Source organism: Topomyia yanbarensis, chromosome 2 (assembly GCF_030247195.1).
Source record: "Topomyia yanbarensis strain Yona2022 chromosome 2, ASM3024719v1, whole genome shotgun sequence".
Taxonomy (NCBI): domain Eukaryota; kingdom Metazoa; phylum Arthropoda; class Insecta; order Diptera; family Culicidae; genus Topomyia; species Topomyia yanbarensis.
The window spans coordinates 85,423,065-85,445,166 of NC_080671.1; the positions used below are offsets into that span (position 1 = coordinate 85,423,065).

A 22,102-nucleotide genomic window follows, 5' to 3' on the forward strand; every position below is an offset into this window, starting at 1 on the left:
GGCGCTGACTGGTTTTACTGGTGAGCTGATAAAGCTCTGATATCGTTGCAACACATCTCAGTGCCCCCTAGTCTCGCTGCACTGTTCTGCCCTACCACACTGAATATATCGCTAGATGTTGGGTTTTTTTTTTTCAACCATTGGCTCTAATGTGAAAAAGATACTAAAGAAAAACGAAATACAAAAAAGCAGCCACGAGAGCAATGCCGAACTTCGATGATTGCTGATAAAGATGATAAATTAATATGCTTGTACATGGTGCGATACTGATATCGGTGTGTTTTCTTTCTTTCCCTTCCTGTTACCATCGATCCTGTGGTGGTCGGCTCGCTATCCGGTAACAACGCACGCTGCAGAGCTACCATGGGATCAGCCGTCGTCAGGCTGTCAGGAGTATCTCTGCTGGAAGGAGAACAAATACACCACGGCGACACCGTGGAGCAAGTTGGACACACTGACGCTGTCGCTTCTGCGGAAGATCCTAGTGCCGAATCCGTCCCAGCGATTAACACTGGATAAGATACTGGACCACAAGTGGTGCCAGATGCAATTCAACCATCAGCAAGGTAAGTGCCTGCAGGGACATACGATGATGCATGATTGTGTAGTTGGTTTTTATCTTTTGATTTCTTTCAAATATGTTATTCTTCACAGCGGTCACAATTTTTAGTTGGTTTCAATTGAAGTGCAAGTATATCAGTGTACAATTATTTTCGATGTGAAGAAAAAGTGAAAGGTTTGTGATACACACGTCTAACAGCTAGTAGCATTTGTTCCATTCCATTCTATAATTTTATAATATTCCACAGGAAACAATATATTGAAGCTAAAGGACTATTTTCCATAAAGCACCGTTCCTCAGAAAATTAATTCTCAGTAAAAAGCGTTTCCCACGAAGTATGGTATTTTGTAAGAAAATCACTCAGCATTAGAATGTTATCTATTTTGTAATACAGTGCAGACCCCATTTTGTTAGCCCTTTGGTGTTTATTAGGCCGATAATATAGGGACATATTTTTTCTTTTTTTTTAGAGCACCAAAGCTGTTGAAATATTCTTTAGTTCCTACACTTAACATGAGAGCTATATATTTCCACTAAGAGAATAAATTTTGTACGAGTTGCACAACTCTAAACACGTATAGAAGAGATAAGACGTATATTCATATGGGTTGACGTGATTTTCTTTCGTGAAATCAAGTGATTAGTTACTTCTGTTTTGTTTTTACCACAAACTTTGAGCACAATCTTTAATGATCCACTTTTCAAAAGACCTATTGTAATTTATAAGACCATTACAATTTTTTTTTATGGAAATTATGGATGCAATATGACGAGTACCGATCTTCGTATAAGTTGCCTACGAGCTCGGAGAAAAAGTGAGAAGGCACGTCATGACACCGAAAGAAGAAAACGAGCTGCAAGAACCGCTCTCAACAAAGCAGCCAAGCTGAATAAGAAAGCCTGCATTGATGAGCTGTGCCACAAAGCCAACACGAATTCTCGTGGAGGCGCCTACAAAGTTGACATGGCAAAGATAAAAGGCACAGCTGTACCCCCTGAAAGGTACCCGGAGATGATAAACCAATCTTCGCCGTACAGTGAGGATCATGAAGAAGGAGCTCGAATTACCGACAAACAGCTGACCGAGATGGCGAATCCATGAAAGTGAAGATGGATCCAGGACCAGGTTCAAACTTGGCGTTGAAAACAGCGATACATGAGAACCCGGATATGTTCAGAATGAATCGATAACTGTAAGCGACAGAAGCTGATGTTACTTCCGATGCCGAGAAAACATGGAGATCTTTCAGCGTATAGGTCAATATGTATGCAGTGCTGTGCAATCTCACGAAGGTCTTTGTTTTGTGACGGTAAATATGAAGTGACCGTATCACCACAAAAATGACGGTTATTTCATTTCCATTTTCCTCGGATAGTGCTTCAGTTAACTATCTCTCACAGAAGCCGTGCGAGAGAGAACGCATTGAAATGAGAGACAGATTGAGTACCATTTATTTTGGATTGGTATGGTAAACTAAATATTATCAGTGTATTGTATTCAGGCAGCATGCGGTGCTTTGTTGATTTTTTCTCCACCTTTCAGTTTCTTTTATGCATAGCTATTTATGTGAAACCGCCTGTTTGTTAATTCCAGCTTGTTGTTTGTAATAAGATGACCGTCATAACCGTATTTATATTGTTAATTAAACGACGGTCAATTTCCCTTCCTCTCAATAATGATTCCAATGAGTGAGAGATTCAGAAGCGAACCGTCTGACTGTTGTCAATTCATTGGAATGAGAACCGTAACTCAAAAAGCATCGCTTACTGCTTTAACTGCTAACCGTTTCATTTTCTTTTGTCTAGCTGGTTTGCCATCAGTACCGTGAGGGAGCTCAGCACTGTATGTATGTCTCTTGGTACTATTAGAGAGAGTAATCCTGAACAAGCTAACCTAGTACACAGACCCTGAGAACGACATGTCATACAATTCGGCTTCCTTATAAGCAGGTCTACAGTGAATTCCTTCCGAGGAGCTGTGCAGACGGCAAAAAAAGGATATAGCTATTGCGTGGTGGGTACCTTAGATGTGAAGAATGCTTCAATAGTCCTAGCTGGGAAGCAATCGCCCATTCGCTGTACAGCGTAAGTAACTCTGCAGGAAATTACAGAGCTATTTTCAGTACCGAATACTGATCTACGAGACAGATAAGGGAGAATGACAACTACGACTGACGTTCCTCGGCCCGACGCTGTGGAAGTATCGAAGCTGAATCTCCCAGAGATGCAACGATTTTCGGTTTCGCGGATGATGTGGCGTTCCAAGTAATCGGAGAATTACTAGAAGAGGTGAAGGCACTCGTCACGTAGACGATTGCCCGTCACATATTGCGAACGAATCTACGCTCCATCCGGTATCACTGAACCGACCTCGCCAAGTACTGGTTGGCCCTTTGAGTAGAAATTATAGACTACCCAAGTAGATTGCGACAAAACTAGGAGCTAAATGACTCGCGCAACGGGCATCGGTTTCGGAAGCAATTCCGCCGCCGAGGAATAAATGATTCATTGAGATGGCTCGCGAAAACAGGAACACACAGAAACGGGAGCCAAATGGCTCACGGAAGTTCCCCGCTGCTATTAACCGAATAGGTGTTCGGAACTAAACGGCTCTAATGTATAATTTTGTGGCAAAGACATTTATCAACGCCAATCCCCCTCCCCTAGGGTGAGGGGTTTGACGGTATTGCAAACACCATCAAGCATATTGCACGCATAAGTGCTACAGAACCTCTGATAGACTGATAGCCTCGATAGTGGCGCATCGAGGAGACCGAAATGGTTTATGGGTCTTTTTTATGTTATATGTCTTTTCATACTCTGCGCCAACCCATACTAACCACTGCGCGCTGACGTTGCCGGCTGGCGGGTCGACGTGGATTGACTTTTGCTGTGGACTATGTTTGATGGCATTATTCCACAGCTTAATGACAGTATTGGTGGAGGGGCTCGCAGTGGGGGTCATTGTGTGTCCATTTATCGGCCGACTTCATCATCGTGCACAGGCTGATTAAATTAGTTTAATAATTAAATTAATTTGATGAATACATCAGTAGAAATCTATAAGTTATCGTTTTGTAGTAGTTGTAGTTTTTGGTACTAGTTTACCAAAATACTATCGGTCAATTTATGCACTTCTAATGAGTCTGCATTTTTTTCTTTAATCGGCACGTTATGATTCCTTTTATTAGTATACTCTATACTGCCCATAATCGCAAGTCAGTCCCATGTGACTTTCGTTCATTTTTGAGATATTCTTTGGAAGTCATCCATTTTTACATCTAGTTTCAGAAAAAACATACAAGAGAAGAGAATTGTTCTGAAAAAACATTAAAAAAATCACAAGCAAGTTTGTCCCATGTTGAAAATAACCGGAAAACAGTCCCATTTTACATGCACAACAAAATATTGCTGAAATATTTTTTTTACAAAAAAAATATATGTGAAAACAAAACGAACAAAGGAAATAAGATATTCCAACACATTTTTGTTTATTTAAGAAGTAGTGGGAGACAGTAATTCGATTATTACATATTATTTCGATTCTGGAAGGTTAGTCCAAAAATCTGCTTTTGTCTCGTCTAATAGCGGACGTAATGTATTCAGCAATGTCGTTTTACGATCCTTATCGATTCCACAAGGTGATTTTCGTCTTTTTAAAGTTTTATCCAAATCAAAATTATCAATCACCAGCTTTTGCTGCTTCTTCGAAAAAAGATTGCAACGATTTATTGGAGCTGTTGTACCAAGGCTGCTGCTGTATTCAAACTCGTAGCTTCCTTTTTTCAAGACGACCTTTTTTATGGCTTCTATGTATGGACGAGGCCTGCATAAATTCAGTGTGTACTGCGAAGCTGTTATTGAGCTTTGAAAAAAGTCGTTTGGGTACAAACTGATCACCTCAACATTTTGTTTGGCTTTACCGACGACAGAGATGAAATCGGGTGTGGTAATAACAAGCCCGCCGTGGTGCATTCCCTTTTCAACTGCTGCGTGAAAGCTGTCAGCAGCCATGAATGTATGACCCGACTCAAAATATTTAAGAACAACTTCTTTCAACTGGACTAAAGATGAATTAATCAATAGAGTGAGATGAATGAAAAAGTTCCAATTCTTATTTTGAGCGGAGCAATTGTCCAACCACAGTGTAACCTTGTCCAGATCTTTGAATCTTAATAGGACTTGATGAAAACAACTAAGTATATCGTTTGCCGACCGACCGCTAATGCTTCATCCCAAACACACGCAATGACGGGATACTTCTGTGAATACTTTCCTACCGGAGCAAATGTCTCGTTGAAAGCAAGTAGTCGTTGTGAAAAAACCACGGATTTAAGCCCTTCCAATCGAGGTATCTGAATGACCTGTAATGCATGAATATTAAACTATGATATAACAGCTCAGCATGTTTAAAACCTTCTGTAAATCCACAGCTAGTACTACTGTTTTCGGTGAAACGATTTCACCATCCTCCCGATATGCTGATCGTAATTCGCCGGCCGCACGTATATGCTGTGTAAATGCTACACATACCGCACATGAAAAATTTTGTTCTGTCAACTGCTCCTGATGACCCGATTGCTTGCGATGTTGGATAGCAGCTACACAACATTCACATTGCTCATGTCCTAGTTTAACTAGTGATATGTTCATGTCTTTCATAACTCGACAGTAGAAAGCATAGCTGACCTTCATGTTACACGTTTCTGAAAACTCTTGGTGCATTCGTTTCTCGCAAAGATCGGATGGCAGATACAAACGGTTGGGCGCATGTTTTCGCCGGTAGTGCGATATAGTAGGATTATGCGACAAAATGTGAGCTTGCATAGCTTCACGTTTGGCAGTGCCGCGTTTATGCTTTCCACGTCTTGAGGTAGATCTTTTGAACTCCACGTCTGCATCTGTGCAACGGTACAACATGTTTCTAGAGAAATATTTGAAAAGGTTAAACAAGACTTAATAGTGTATTAAAGAATACTTTACCCGCAATGCTCTCCATAGCCAATCGTGTTGAGAAAAAACTTTCGACACACGGTTATTACCTCATCGTTTCCTACCTTTAAAGTACAGCTGTAGCTGTTACGTTTCTTTAGTTCTAAACGACTTTTCGTTGAACGACGCTTTTTCACAGAGATTCTCTCAACTCTTTCCCGTATATAGCTTGCCCGATCTGTATCGTCCAATTCCCAGAATTGTGAATTAATAATCATTTGATCATCTTTTGAAATTTTATTATCACATTCTCTACGGCATCCGCAATCGATCCGTTTTACTTTATGCGCCAATTTTCGTTTTCTAACAACAAGATTCTTGCTTATTTCTTTTTTTGTCCTCTCCTTATTATTTACTCTGTTTGTCTTTCTTTTTTCCAATTTCGCTTCTTTTTCCAAAAAACTACCATCCGAATCGTACTCCATAAAACCACAACTGTCATTTTCTAAATTTCCTTGTATATTTCCATGCGGCAAACATTCTCCGAAAGCTTCTCTGAAGAAATTTTTACCTTGAGAAAAATATTCATTTTCGTTTTGCACCGCTTCGAATCCAAAAAAATCATCTTCCGAGCTCTCGTCACTACCGTACGCTTTCAAATATTCCAAGGCAGACATTCTGGAACTGTTCAACTTGTCTACTTCAAAGCGATAACAACATAACTTTTGCGAACTGATTCGAATAAATTTTAGTTGCGCAGTTAACTCAAACCGAACAGCTGTCAAAAGGGGCCCTTACACAAGGTGTTAGTAATGTCATTACTGAGCAGTAATGTCACTTTTAATGGTCGTGTCAGGCTTGTAATGACGGAATTTTCGTACAGTTCTACTGCCCATAAACGCATAAGAGTCCCATGTGGATTTTTGTCGAAAATGAGTTATCCGTTTGATTGTATTCTGTATCACCACTGAATCACACTGCACAAATAAGATTACCAGGTTTGTTCAGAAAATATCAAAAAATACCAAAACATGGTTGTCCCATCCATTTGGCTCAATGGATGGGACAATCTTGAACAGCGTTTTTCTCGGCTTGCTGTTTTTCAACATGGGACTCTTATGCTGTTATGGGCAGTCCAGTAATGTCATTACTAAATAAACTTGTGTAAGAGTTCCTAATACAATGCTCAGACATGGGACTAACGTGCGATTATTTTTTTAACTATCACAAAAAGTAACCGCATAAGAGTCTCGTGCTATTTTCTACAATATATAGTCAATATTTTTCATGGTTTTATATCATTTACAGTAGGTAGACGTTATTTTATCACATTGATTTAAGAAATATTACTTACAATATAAAAAACACTCATAGAAAAGAAAAACCAATCAAAAATTTCAATCGGCATTTTCTCCGCTGCTTGTTTTGCAACATGGGACTGACTTGCGATTACGGGTAGTATACTATACTTTATCTATAGTAATAGGTACAACCGCACAAACGCTCGTGGTCTTTGCGATAACACAAACCTGGTCACAAACGCAACCATGCAATTGCAATCCTCTACACATACGCTCGCGATTTTGCCAACATTAAAACACCCCGGTAGTTAAGTAACCGTAGCACCTATAAACTTACAAAACGCGGTCTCAAACATTAACCCACCACTCGCGCGATCTTGAAACGGTCACGTCCGGAAGTCAAACCGCGGTCCTAGCAGCCTAGGCAAATGCCTCCAGTTGAACCAAAAATGACGCTCATACTCACTAGACAACACGTTCCATGACGACATGACCTGGAACTCTAGTAATATGGGAAAACTGACTCTTCTACCATCTGTACCATATACTAAAAATTAAGCATCAGATTCACGGTCCGAAATTATACACGCAAAGTCACATACACGTGACAAACACGTTAACGTACTAATACTTGATCCCTTCGCGACCATCCACGGCATCTACACCCGCGATCTCGCAAACATGATAACATCCCGGTGATAACGTCTCAGATCTTATAAATTTGCAACAGTGGTCTCAATCGTGAACCTAAAAACTCGCCCTCGCACGATCATGAACTGATCACTTCCGGATGTTTTTATCCTTGATATCAGCAGACTAGGTCCATGCCTTCAATTGGACCAATTAAAAAAAGGTAGCTCTCATAATCACTGGACACCACGTTACTTGGCGACTTGACCGGGAATTCTTGTGATATGGCGTAACTTACTCCCTGTCAGAATGTGAATTGTACACCAAAAACTAACTATCACAATGAAGGTTCGCGTGACTATCCAAAAAACGCACGCGTATATAGGAATGGCCACACGGTTACAAAATCCAGTTTTGTACACGCGAAGTCACATGCACGCGAGCCTACGTGACAAACACGTTAACATACGAACGCTTAAGCCCTTCGCGATTAACAACGCACACCTACGCCCGCGATCACGCAAACTTGAAAACACCCCGATAATAAGATGGACGTTTTAGCACTTACGAAGTTTCAAACGCGAACCTACAAACGTCCGTCGCGATCACGTCCAGAAACCATTACCCTCGGTCCTAATAACTTAGGTGTATACATTCAGTAGGACCAATCAAAAAATAAAGCACATATCCACTAGACAACACGTTCCATGGCGACATGTTCGGGAACTCTAGTAATATGGAAGATCTCACTTTCTTACAACATCTAAGCTAGGGTTGTGGTACCGGTAATACCGGTATCGAAAATTCCGGGAATACCGACCCATTTTTGGTACCGTAATACCTGTACTGAGCAAAAGCCATCGAACACGTTAACGCTCGAGCCCTTCGCGATGATACACGCGATCGCGAGTTCCTACGCCCGCACATACCTGAACCGTACAATGACTATCACATTCAGAATCACGGCCCGCTATAATTGGCCTAAAGCAGTGTTGTAGTATGTGATTCTGACGGGGAGCCCTTCCGAGAACCTAGCTCTACAGATCCAGTAGGACAACTCTCGAAAAAAAGACATTTATCAGCGCCAATCCGCCTTGTATTTCTCAGATAATATGTACTGGACAAGATATAATCATTTTATACACAGACACACCTCAAGTGCCACCATTAAATCTGAAATTTATTGCTAAATTCGTGTAAATGGAAATTTCAACAAAAGAACATTCTATTCGAAATATCTAGTGATCTCGATCTGGTACAGGGTAACTATCTTCGGAAAACCCATTCGGAAGATCAAGAGCTAGCCTGTGAACTATCAAAATAGTTTTCAACTCTACCACTAGTTAGTGCTAGTGATCATGCTATTTTTTGAGCTCGCTGTATCTCAAGACCGAAACCGCCTCCCCACAGTATAACGCTTTGATGCAGTCTCATGGGGCAAAATGAAGGAAGAAAAGTAAGGAATGTTTTTAGTGGTTAGGCACGAAAGTCAGTCACACATTGCCAATGCACTTTTGAAACTTTTTAACCTTAGTATAATAAACACATACAGACATTTTCACATCTCAATGAACTGATATGACACACTGTAAGGAAAAAATAAAAAAAAAACATGATAAAGTAAGCTTACCCCATTCATAGGGTTCTAGAGTGCCACACACCAAACCTTCTTACTTTTATTGTGCATAGTTTAGAGAATGAAAAAAGTGCCTGTTCGTGCATTTTGGTTTGCACCTTTCTTTCTTATACGTAGTTGAAGTTGGTGTAAAAAATGCAAAAATCTTCAATAACTTTGAAAAGAATGAGTATTTTTACATCAGTCTTGGACAATATTATGCAGTTTTGATACCTACACATTTGTCTGTAACATAGTTTGCATAAAAAGGCACAATGAAAAAAGTTATAATAAAAACCTAGATTTAAGGGGTTTTCCATAGCAAACGCCTTATAAATCGAACATATTCATACGAACAATTCCTCCAAAGACACCCTGTGAACATATTGGATGGTTTGGCCTCTAGTGAATTAAGTTCACGTTTTTGGCGTTTCCGACCACTGTGCGTTGGTCAGCGCAGCATCTGCCATCTTTGTTCAACACATTGTGTCAATAATTGGGGCACTTGATTCGAATTTTCGTTGCCGCTAAATACGAGTAAGGCACCCTTCCTAATAGGGAGGCACTTTACCCTATGAGTTTTTGAGCTTTTGAAGTTAATAAAGTTGATCATTTCTCTGTCACTGATAACTCGGAAACCATTCGATGCACGAAAAAAAAATTAATAAAATAAGTTGTGTTTTTGCATGACCTTACCAGAAAAGTTCACGAAAATACATGCTTAAATTTTGCCACGATTTTCTGAATATAATTAAAAACTACAAGGGACCCCTACGGGGTTGCACCACAGATAACTGATATACAAGTCAAGTTTTCAATGTGTGTAAGAAATAAAACTGCCGTTTGAAATGCCACCAGCGAGTAGCAACTTGCTACTAGTCAGCGCTACGATCGGCCAGCAAACGCTATACGGGTTATATTACACAGTTTTTTTGAGAAAGTTTGTTCTAGCTTATATGTCCGTTCTCTCTGGTTGCACGAACTGTAGACGTAGAACTACACTACTTAATGTAAACCATTTATTTTCTTAGTGCATTTAGAGTAATAATAACAAAAATATATTTCTTACGTATGTTGCTTATTTAAACGAAAAATTCATAGTTTCAAGCAAATTTACCGAATGTATTTTAATCGCTAACCAAGATCTTTCGTTCTTCTACACAATGAAACTAGTTGTGCTAAAATCGGACCAAAATCAAAATAGCAACATGCATTTGAAGCGAACAAACGACCAAATCTTTACTATACGGCAAATCCTTCACAAATGCCGTGAATACCAGGCATATGACACGGTGGACCGTGTGGAGCTATGGAAAATGATAGACGAGAACGGCTTCCCTGGGAAGCTGACAAGACTGATTAAGGCTACGATGGATGGTGTAAGGTGCTGTGTCAAAATTTCGGGCGGCCTCTCGGGTCCGTGTGAAACACGCAAGGGACTAAGACAAGGCGATGGGTTGTCCTGCCTGCCGTTCAATATAGCGCTGGAAGGTGTAATGCGAAGAGCGGGGTTCAACATGCGGGGCACGATTTTCACGAGGTCCGGGAAGTTCGTGTGCTTTACTGACGACGTGGACATAATCGGTAGAAACAAGGAGACGGTAGCAGATCTGTATACCCGGCTGAAGCACGAAGCAGCACGAGTAGGACTGAAGCTAAATGTGTCTAAGACGAAGTACATGCTGGCTGGCAGAACCGATCGCGTTAGGGAACGCTTGGGCAGTAGTATTACGATCGACGGCGACGAGTTCGAGGTGGTTGACGAGTTCATCTATCTAGGCTCATTGGTGACTGCGGACAATAACACCAGCCGGGAGATCAGAAGACGTATTATCTCTGGAAGTCGTGCTTACTATGGGCTCCACAAAACTTTAAGATCCAGGAAGCTTCACCACCGCACGAAATGCGCCATGTACAACACGCTGATTAGACCGGTGGTTTTCTACGGGCACGAAATGTGGACAATGCTCGAGGAGGATCCGCAAGCACTCGAAGTCTTCGAAAGAAGGGTGCTGAGAACGATCTTCGGTGGTGTGCAGGAGGATGGCGTGTGGAGGAGAAGGATGAACCACGAACTTGCGTGACTCTATGGTGAGCCAAGTATCCGGAAAGTAGCTCAAGCTGGAAGGGTACCGTGGGCGGGGCATGTTGTGAGGATACCGAACAATGCCTCGCTCTCTTCTCGTGTTTTTGTCTTAACTCGTCTGGGCAAATCACATTGTCGATACACTACCGCTAGACGCATAGCTGTTCCATGTTCCATGGGATTCCCTATATACTTGGGACAATTATGAGTATAGTGGCAGTGCAGCAGGAATGAAAAGGACAATATACGCACATTCTCTCATTGATCTGATCACCTGACACTTGAACACTTGTCGTATCTTACCTAACACTATGAGGCCGATTTGTTGAGCCGTTAGATTTTAGATGGTTATCCTTCGCTTTCGGTCGCGCCCAGCAATGTTCTTGCAGTGGTATGACCTCAAATTCTCGAGATCGTAGCTTGCAACATTCAGCATGGTGAAATTGAAGTTTCAGATTTCCAAGAATAGCTCTTTTCCGTCACAAGTGGCGATTGTTCCGAACCGTTTGTCTTTATTGATGAGTCACAACGTAGTTCCGTAGTTCGTTGTTAGGCATGCAACAACCAGAGTTATAGCACTGATAGTCGATTACATCCTCGCATTTAGCAAATACCGCAGAAGGCGCTTTTAACTTATCTTTGACCCAATCATTCTGACTTTGTCGATTGTGAACTTCGTGGGAACCTGTAACCCTGCGTCAAATAACATGTAATATAAAATATAATTTCGATGAGGTTTTCCGTTGTGCAGTCAATACAGCGTTATACCACTAGATTCCTTTGTTGCAATTGCATGCATAATAACCAATAAAAGTACTGTTTCAGCAAAAGTTTATATTTTTGGGAAAAAGTTTTCTGTGTTTTGATCTTTCCGGGAATTGGTGCTTTCTGAGGTCCTAATGTAGTTTATTGGAAATAACCACCGTATCGACAATCACGCAAAAAGTGTAAAATGACAACCTACCCAATCTTGGATCAGGTACTGAGTGACTCTCAGTCTTATAACGACTTACCGATTTTGGATGTCGCACTTTGGATATCCTGAGAGTACCTTGGTACCTAACCCAATATTCTGGGCATAGCGATTATTCCATGATACGGTCGAAGAATAGTAATATGGAGACGTATTTTAGCGAAGTGAGATAAACGCCCCCAACCGTTCACGCTTTGGCGCTTTAGCTGTATGATAGAATTTAATATTTCATAAAGCTAGATTACCAAAGCATGAAAGATTGGGATCTTAAAACGACGAAGGAAAAAACAGTGTTTTTTTTAATTCAGTGGAGTGCTATTAAAACGAATTTCGTAGTTTTTTTTTTAAATCATGAGTTTGTGTTTTGATTTTAGTTCCTCCAGCTTAATTTGCCTGCCTGCTGCTCGCCCGTCAATTGCACATTTATTGGGTCTTTGGTGATTTTAGCTGTATGCTGACAGTCTCCGATTGCATATAGCTTTATCACCAAAAACCTAATGAATGCTGACTTTTAAGTTCTGCTTTAGTTTTTTTGTGCGCACCAATCAGATTAGTATTTTGATTAACCCTTTGAGATGCTTTCGATTATCTATTGTTTGCAACCCGTTTGTGTTGAAGAATAACTACTAAAAACGTTTTTTTCTTTCTTCCTTAACTAGGCTTGTCGGATAACAGCGGAAATGGGCGCGACGCCGTGGACGGCCTCGCATCACCACGCTCCAAGCGTCTATGTTCCAATCAAGATCTGTCCACACCACTAGACGATTCTACCTCGCGGATGTGTCAATCACAACCAGTTCCTACGATCGTCCACACGGAAGTTAACGGCGTCGAGGAAGCGATTGAAGCTCGCAATGGGTTCTGCTTTTCGCAACCCACCATGCTGGATGATCTGATTCTGTGCACTCAATTGAATCCAACGCAATCGGTTGGTGCGACCCAGTCGAATCCGTTCCAGCGGTTGGTTCGCCGTATGACCCGTTTTTTCGTCTCAACCAAGTGCGATGAAACGCTTAAACGCCTCTCGTCGACACTGGAAAAACTAGGCTACAGTTGGAAATCCAACGACGAAGCTGTCATCACCATTTCAACGATCGATCGTCGAAAGTTGCAGCTGATTTTCAAAGCCAACATCGTGGAGATGGATGGAAAAATTCTTTGCGATTTCAGGTTATCCAAGGGTTGCGGTCTCGAATTCAAACGACGCTTTATCCGGATCAAGCAGAGCTTGGCCGATATTGTTATGAAGGGCCCGGTGACGTGGCCCATTGCCATTGCGACCAATTCTGTGCCTTAGAAGCGGAAGCTAATTTACTGCCAAGTAATTCCCTGTGTTCGGGAGAACTACCTTTCTCATTAGGAGAGAGCTATTAGGAATCTGCCTTCTCTCGCAGGTTAGATAGGTTTGGGAAATGGAATTGTGTTCCTGAAGTGTGCGTATACGGTTTTCAGTTTATAAGCAAATAATAATACGAGTGATGAATTCAGGAAATAATTTTGTTTTTTTTGTTGCATTGTTTTTTTATAAATAGAAAACTTGTTCTGAGACTAGCAAGGTATTTCCCAACAAATCTACTGACAGAAAAAATAAATGCTTTGTATAAAATGTATTTGTATTTGTTTCAATATCAATCCGTATGACGTTCTTCACCTCTTTTTCTGCGTTAAAAAAATTCTAACCCTTTGTGTAAGCGACGGAAACTGAGAAGTAAAATTAAGGACGCTTTTCCAAATCATCGAAATTAAGGACATGTCCTTTATACAGCCGTATTCTGCATTACGACGGATCGCTATTTCGAACGAATGTGATTTGCATTCTTAGTAACAACAAAACCAAACGAGAGCCTGCTTCGATCGAACTACATTCGTTCGAGAACGCGATCCGTCATAATGCAGAATAGTTTTCCAATGATAACGTCAAATACTAAATGCCTCTGTAGTAAAACCCGTCGCTGTTCAAGAGTCTGCATGTTCAACAGCTTGCATCGGTCGGAGTATGAAGGCAAACGTACTGGGTCGCGCCATTGCAGATTTCTAAGAGCAAATCCTATGAAACGTTTTTGCACTCGCTCGATTCGATCACGTTGAGTTGCGTTGTGTGGCGCCCAAACTTGGACAGCATATTCCAGGGTACTGCGTATCAGAGAGCAGTACAATGTTTTGCGTACGTACGGGTCAGTGAAATCTGAAGCGTTTCTTCGCAAGAAACCTAGAGTCCCAAAAGCTTTGGCAGCTATTGTGGAAATATGGGGCCCTATTCTCACAGTCACGTCACCTAGTGACTAGAAGGAAATTTTCTTCTAGTCATTAAGTGACGTGACTGTGAGAATAAGGCCCATGGTCGCTGAATTTCAGTTTGCAATCAAACGCCTTGGTCTTTAATTGACAACACCCTTTCTATGCTACAGCCATCTACTTTATAGTCGAAACGAGAAATTAAGCGGCATCGACAAAAGCTAATCACTTTGCACTTGTTTATGTTCAAATCCATTCCGTTGAGTTTACACCAATCTTGAACTAAGTCGATGTCAGCTTGAAGAACTACATAGTCTAGAGGAAATTTTATTTTTCGGAAAATCTTCAGGTCGTCGGCATATAACAGCTTTTCGGACTGGATTCGCTCGCAGAGGTCGTTTATGAATAAAATGAAAATAAGAGGCCTGAGATGACTGCCTTGCGGGACCCCAGACGGTAATTCGAAAACAGTCGAGGTAAGGTTTGCAAATTTCACATAACTGATCTATTGTTTAGGTAGGACTTCAGCCAATTAGTTAGTCAGAAGGGAAAGCCAAGCCTTTCCAGCTTATCGATGGCAATATTATGCGGAACTTTATCGAAAGCTTTTGAAAAGTCAAAATATACCGCGTCTACTTTGTGTCGTTCTTCCACAGCAGGGAACAAGACACTGGTGTAAACCAATAAATTTGAAAGAGTCGTTTCTTGACAAAGCCATGCTGGAAATCTTGACAAAGCCATGCTGGAAATCAGAGATGACATGTTTAGCGGCAGCATACATTTTTTCATATACAAGTTTCTCCAAAACTTTCGCTACGAGAGAATAGAAATATGTCTGTAGTTTTTCACACGCTGTGCGCTTCCCGGTTTGTGAATGGGGGTTATCGCTGCAGTTCTCCATGCACGAGGAAACCAGCTTAGTGGGATCAACGTTACTCAGTGCTGTACGTATATCGCACTCAAGTAGAGGTGAGTTCGATATTGCAATATTAAAAGTGGGTAAAATTTTCATATATGAATCCGAGACAGTTGTCTCAGAGTTGCTGAAGACCTCACGGAAGAAATCAGCAAAAAGATTTGCTGAATCAAGCGGCTGTCGAGCTTTATACGTAACATTTACGAGCGCTCTGTCAGGCTTTCTCCGTTCTTTAATAAAGGTCCAAAAAGACGAAGGATCGCTCTGAAGGTTATGCTGGATGCGGTTTATATATTCCTGGAAGGTATTCGCAAAGGCTGTTTCGTACCGATGTTCCGCTTGATGAAACAGTGCTTTGTTGCGAAAATACCGCTTTCGTTTCTTACGGAGAATGTTTCGAAGATGGCGAATCTCACCAGTCCACCATGAGTGTTTTTTTGTGCAGCTTTCCAGGTGTTCGTTTTAGCGGGACCGATCGACGTAGAATATCGAAGATATTGTGATAAAAAACACTCACAGCGTGGTCGAGTTCACAGTCAGCTAATAGTGTATTCCAGTTTAATTGTAATAGTTCCAGCTTCAATCGATTCAGAAATCTCATCAAGGTTGCAGCGATTGAAACCAAAGTTGCGGTCGTTAGTTGGTGAAAAGGTATCGTTTCCGGGATCGAAATAGGCATCAATACATAGGACGAAGGGCTTATGATGAGTATCTATTTTAAGTAGTTCAGTTGGTGTCTCTAAAAACTCGACATTGCTGTTAATATTGACAAAAGCAAGGTCAAGAATGCTTCCATTTATGTTTGGAAGGTCGCAGATTTGGTGCATACCAGCAGTGATTTCCTGTTCTAACGAGGCATTCATTGGGATGAGACTGTTAAGGTCGTCGTCCAATGTCCAACGAATATGAGGCAGGTTATAGTCGCCCAACACAATGACGGTGTCAATATCATTGGCCATCCAATATTTTCTGAACGGCATCAGAATGAGCAGCGTACAATGCAGGATCACTATTCGGTATCAGATAGACGCAGCAAAGATATATCGATTGAGATGCTAGAATTACTTGAACAACGATTTGTTCGAGGTGCTCATAGCCGGGAAGCGGTACCATTGTTGACAGAAGATTGGTTTTAATTCCGATCAATACACCTCCACCACGTTGAAGCTGACTGGTGTTCTGGTTTCGGTCGCAACGATATATTGTGTAGTCCGATGAGAGCTCTGAATTGCACACATCGCCTCGCAACCAGGTCTCGGTGAGAGCAATGATATCGTAATCGCTTGAGGATGTTGCCGAACCTTCGTCTTCGTTCGCATACCTCTTACGTTTTGATAGTATACTGAAAATACTTTTTTTTTGCATAGACGATGTCGAAGGGAGCTGTGACAAAGTGCACCTACCTTTATGCTTGAGTAAAATTCATTTGAAATCGATTCAAAATGTACATTCCTGTACCGTTTTTCTCACAAGTGGTAGAAAAAGAGTTCAGGTCACGGTGGAATAAAATCTAATTCTGCGGCACTCTGCATCATCCCATCGCTTGCTTGAAAAATCTGTGAATCAAGTTACAATTTGTGAGAAAGAAAACTAAATAAATGAATATTTAAAAAAACTGGATAAAACTGGCTAAAATTTAAAAAACGAAGATTTTCCCGATTGTCTGTTTGACTGGATGTTGTAAAAAACTGGAAGAATCCAGTTTAAACTGGAAGGTTGGCATCGCTGATAATAAGGACGGTTGGTAACCCTAATTTTAAGTAAGCACTTATTAATTGCTTACAAAATCTCAAATCAATGTTTTTATGTTATTCAATAAATTACCGAGTGGATTAAATAAGTTGCAAAAAATGTTGAAGGTGGAATAAGTCTGATTATGATTGATATGAACTTTGAAATTAATTGTGCATATAATTAGTGTCTGACGTGTACTAACAATCATCATTCAGTTATGAATCTCACAGTCTAAATGTACTTTTCTGGGAAATACCGTTGAACCGTTACTCATTAAGTGCAAATTTTAACATTTAATGAAAGAGTTTTGTCATCAATCTTTTGATGATATTTACCCTTGGTTTGTTTTCCTCAATGTGCATTTTAACAGTTGATTTGTTGATTCGCGAGCAACGTCAGCCATGTCTTAAGCGGACCCTACACGGGACAAGAATATTGTCAATAAAAATATTGTCAAGACTGCTTCAATACGTCAATCCCATTTGATTTCTACATGATCAATATTTTAAAGATACCCTTACACGATCAATATATTGATCATGTAAGGACGTTTTGAAAATATTTGTATATATATATATATATATATATATATATATATATATATATATATATATATATATATATATATATATATATATATATATATATATATATATATATATATATATATATATATATATATATATATATATATATATATATATATATATATATATATATATATATATATATATATATATATATATATATATATATATATATATATATATATATATATATATATATATATATATATATATATATATATATATATATATATATATATATATATATATATATATATATATATATATATATATATATACAGCCATTTCTTCAACACATTATTGTCAAATGAACCATAACACTTTTTATATTGAAAAAAAAATTGAAATCTCTTGAGCCGGGAAAGGTACAGATTACTGTAAAGTACTCATTTTAAACCCTTTTTTAATGCTTAAATTTAAAGTAGACAATACTTCAAACTCAAAATTATAAACCAACGCTTTTTCTTGAAAAGGGCGATACTAGCATTGATACTATTCAAAGAAAATCAACAGTGAATATTTCCAGACTTGGTTTTATTTCCTATTTAAGAACTATTGTGTTTTTACATCCTAGATTGCATGATTCAGTGATCGAAACCCAAAACTTCATAAAGTACTTGAAATTATTAAATTAAAATTTGTTTTTGCTATTGAAATTGACAAAATGATAGTATCGCCCCTTTGGCGATTGTTTACTTTTTCGGTCCCACCTATCAGCATTGAAGTATCGCCCTTACGTTTTTTTACAATAACTACCATTTTACACCACCAAATTCGTCCCGGTTTTGTCAATAGCGATCATTGTTACTATTTACAGATGGTATCAGCTTGATAATCCTAAAAAATACGAAAAAACTGTTTCGCCTCTAAACTGCTAGCAAAAAAAGTATCGCCCTGTTTGTTTGCATGGAGCGTGGAGGGCGAAACTTTAAATAAACAAACAAAAATACAGTTTCTCCCGTTGTATTTTTTGCTGTAGTTTAAGAAAGCAATATCGTAGAATCCTAATGTTTAGGTTAATTTGTTGCGTTTCAAAGCCTTCATTCGCATGTACGAAAAAAGCCTTATGTTTACATTTGTAAGTATTGCCCTTTTCACAAATACAGATTTTTTATAACAAAGGTACAGATTTCCAACAAATTCATCTGGCAGCTCTGCCTATTCCGACTCAGAATCGGTTGTTGCATTTGATTTGGAATCCATACTGACTCCATTCAGCATTCCGAATCAAATTCCGAATGGTTTGACCGGGGGTTGTTGCATTTGAGCTGGAATCCATACCGGTTCCATTCAGGATTCCGAATCAAATTCCGAATGGTTTGACCGGTCACTTCCGCCCCACCTTCTCCTACTCACTTGATTCAAACGAAGGTTTTCGTGTTCTATGGGCAAATCTTTAGTACAACGAACTTTAGCACAACCCGGTACTTTTCATAAAATTGACATTTGATCCTAACCTCACTAGTAGTCGTATACATAAACAAAAACAGTATTGTGAACAGGAAACGTTTCAGATCCTTCTGTCGAATCTACCAAGCTTCCTTATGGCCGATAAAAAGGTAAGATTACGGTCAAACTTTTTAGAAACATGTAACTGAAAGCGTACTTCTTCATCAGTCTGGTCCCGTTGGTCCTGGCGGTGGCGCCGGCGGAGGCGGCGATAACAAGGAAAAACGCCGAAAGGAGTCGATCCTGGATCTGAGCAAGTATCTGGAGAAAACGATTCGTGTTAAATTCGCTGGCGGCCGGGAAGCAGCGGGCGTGCTAAAAGGATACGATCCACTGCTGAACCTGGTGTTAGACAATACCGTAGAGTTTCTGCGGGATCCGGACGACTATAAGCTAGCGGAAGAAACGAGACACCTCGGGTTGGTCGTGTGTCGGGGGACTTCGGTTGTGCTGATATGCCCTCAGGAGGGCATGGAGTCGATACAAAATCCGTTCATCACACAGGAGGGTTAGATGGATTAATAGGAAACGATCATTACACATTCGAAATGCATTTCTTAGGTGGTCATCATAAATAGAAGAAGCTTCTGTAAAATTTAACTTATCTAATTTTACTGCTCAAAGATCATGAAGAACCGTTGAAACGTAAATTATAATTTTCATGATTTATAACAAAATGTGTCCATAAAATCATTACTTAACAATGCGCTTTTTGTATTTTTCTAAATCTAAATTAGATTTGCACTTTTCCAGTTCAAGCATGAAAATTTGTTGGTAGAAGCAAGCATCGAATCTACAAAAACCCCAGATTATCAAATATGTGTTAGTAACTTTGTTATTTTCGATGTGTTTCCCAACGATTTCATGCGTAGGTATTTTCGACAATTTTGTGGCTAAAACTAGCTTAACAGTAAAAATCACTTTGTATAAGTTAAATATTGCAACAAATAAATGTAACTATTTATCACCATACTAGGTATATTAACTTTTTCCGAAAACTTTTCATTGCCTAAATGGAAGATGTATGATGGGATTCTGGTGGTGCTTCGATAGGACCAACTTAGCGTTCAGTTTTTTGTGGTTGTTTTACATAATTATATCACATAAAATTATTTCAGGGTAGATTTGATAGATCATGATTTTTTTAAATGGGTTTAATAATAATCGAAACCTAACTACAATCAGTTTTTGCCTTTCTAATACTTATTTTTAATCCAGTCTCTCCCTGAAACGGTTTTCGGCAAGATGGTATGCAACCCCAACAAATCCCTCTCTTTTTTGTGAACATTTCTAACATTCAAAATTTCCCTAAGCTAATGTAATCCAGGTAAGTAATTGTCTGTTGCTCGACAGATAACAAATCAATTCAATTCAGCGAATTCAGCGCTTTTATCAATCCAGCCCGAATTCGTTCCTTATCCAGGGGTATTGTGCTGGGCATTCATTGCACGTAAACAAATAGCGGTCCTGCTGCAGAACTCGGCTGTGAAGTTTACAGGTACGGGGCAGATTGCATGCGACCTCGTTGGGATCCAGCTGCTTTGGTTTGCAGTACCACGGTTCGAAGTGACCGAGTTGGTTCAGCGGGGTTGGATTGCGTATCCATTCGATTGCCTGGTTGTTGGTCACAAAATACACGTCCGGGTATTTTTGCATATCGTCCATGAATTTCTGAAAGTAATATCCACGATTAAGAAAAATTAAGGAAACTTATATAAACCATTTCTCTCACCAAAAATGCTTCCAGATACTCCTGCTTCCGGAACCAGGTCGAGTGGAAATACAACCCGTACGGAGCCCGATTTGAGTGGTAATGTCTTTTGAAGTTGTGTATAAACATTTTATACACATCTTCGCCGTTCATATGAGGCGGACACGTGTCGACCATCCCGCATGTGTATTCACCGGCTTCCAGTTGGTTCATGACCATCTCCCAAATACCCGGATAACTTCGGGACGGACAGTATTGATTATTTCCGTTGCACGCGTGAGGCATCTTGTAGTCCAGGGTGTATGGCCACAGTGGTGGGTTAGAGAACGGGGCCACCATCGACGAGTCGTATACAAAGCCGAATTCTTTCATCATAAGAAATTGGCGGTTCCAGCCGACACGTAGGAAAGGAACTCGCATTCCTCGCAGCTCCTCCATTCGGACATTGGAGAATCTGTTGATAATGTTTGCCTGGCCAACCATTTCATCGAACCAATCCTCAATGGTGGCATTCCGGGACCACCATTCCTCCGGACCGCGATGAGTGATCGAATGAATTGCAATCTCGTGGTCATCGTTCCACATCTTTTGAACCTGCTGATAGTTCGTGTACTGATGGGATATGAAGAAGGTTGCCTTAATCGGACAGCCGTTGGGATTTTTTCTTCCTGGAGTAAAGATTTTCTGCGTATATAATTCCCAATTTTCAAAATTGATCGCATCATCGAACGTCAGCACGATCATCTGCGGTGTCTGCGTTTTCTCCAACCGCGAGGGGATGACCGTTCCGTCTTTGGAGCAGAAACAGTCTGGCAGCTCGCACACCGAGAGATCACAAGGATCCGCGGCGTTAGGGTCATTTTCCACGTCGCACCAGCCTTCATCCGATCCATCCGGGCAGTCAATTGATCCATCACAGAAGTACTCGTTTGGTAGACACGTCCCATCACCACAACCCAGCTGCGATCGTTCGTCACATTGAGCGTTGTCCAGTAGTGGTTTGGGAACGCGGGCCTCTGAGAAGTAGAAGTGGTAGAAAAAGAGTAAAATTTAATCGAAGATGAATGAATACATTTAGTAGATATAATATGAGATAAATATCAGTCCTTCAGTTTTGTTGATGATACAAGAAACAGTGCTTGAAAAGGAGTGGGCAACTGTGAAAGAACAGCAGTACCTTAAATCTGATAAATGCAAATTTGTCACTGTGGCAGTTACGCTATTATGAAGATTTAGGCGTCCACCGGCAGAACGTTGCGCGACTTTCGGAGGGTTAATATCCATAGACCAAGGTAAATGAACTGTTGCAGTCTTCTTCATAACTTGGCGAATATGAATATCTTTGCTTCGGATGACCGATAAAATTTGTCC

General features: G+C 40.2%; 3 protein-coding genes across 8 annotated transcripts in view; 2 read left to right on the plus strand and 1 right to left on the minus strand.

The window, feature by feature from the left end:
- The window catches only part of LOC131678709 (serine/threonine-protein kinase grp), a 70,308-nt gene extending 56,599 nt beyond the window's left edge, over window positions 1–13,709 (plus strand). The window contains exons 6-7 of the mRNA XM_058958985.1: window positions 357–566; window positions 12,759–13,709. Of these exons, the coding sequence (XP_058814968.1) occupies window positions 357–566; window positions 12,759–13,396 (848 nt within the window). The 3' untranslated portion in view covers window positions 13,397–13,709. The remainder of the gene's footprint in view (window positions 1–356; window positions 567–12,758) is intronic.
- Window positions 13,710–19,028: 5,319 nt separating this feature from the next.
- LOC131678719 (U6 snRNA-associated Sm-like protein LSm7) lies at window positions 19,029–19,990 on the plus strand. The gene is made up of 2 exons (XM_058958993.1): window positions 19,029–19,130; window positions 19,189–19,990. The coding sequence occupies exons 1-2, from the start codon at window positions 19,116–19,118 to the stop codon at window positions 19,531–19,533; spliced, it is 360 nt and encodes a 119-aa protein (XP_058814976.1). The 5' UTR covers window positions 19,029–19,115; the 3' UTR covers window positions 19,534–19,990.
- LOC131678708 (chitin deacetylase 1) overlaps window positions 19,967–22,102 on the minus strand; it is a 42,050-nt gene continuing 39,914 nt past the window's right edge. For all 6 annotated transcript variants that reach the window (XM_058958984.1, XM_058958981.1, XM_058958982.1 and 3 more), the window contains exons 5-6: window positions 20,753–21,747; window positions 19,967–20,691 (exon numbers count right to left, since the gene is read on the minus strand). In XM_058958984.1, the coding sequence (XP_058814967.1) occupies window positions 20,413–20,691; window positions 20,753–21,747 (1,274 nt within the window). In that variant the 3' untranslated portion in view covers window positions 19,967–20,412. The remainder of the gene's footprint in view (window positions 20,692–20,752; window positions 21,748–22,102) is intronic.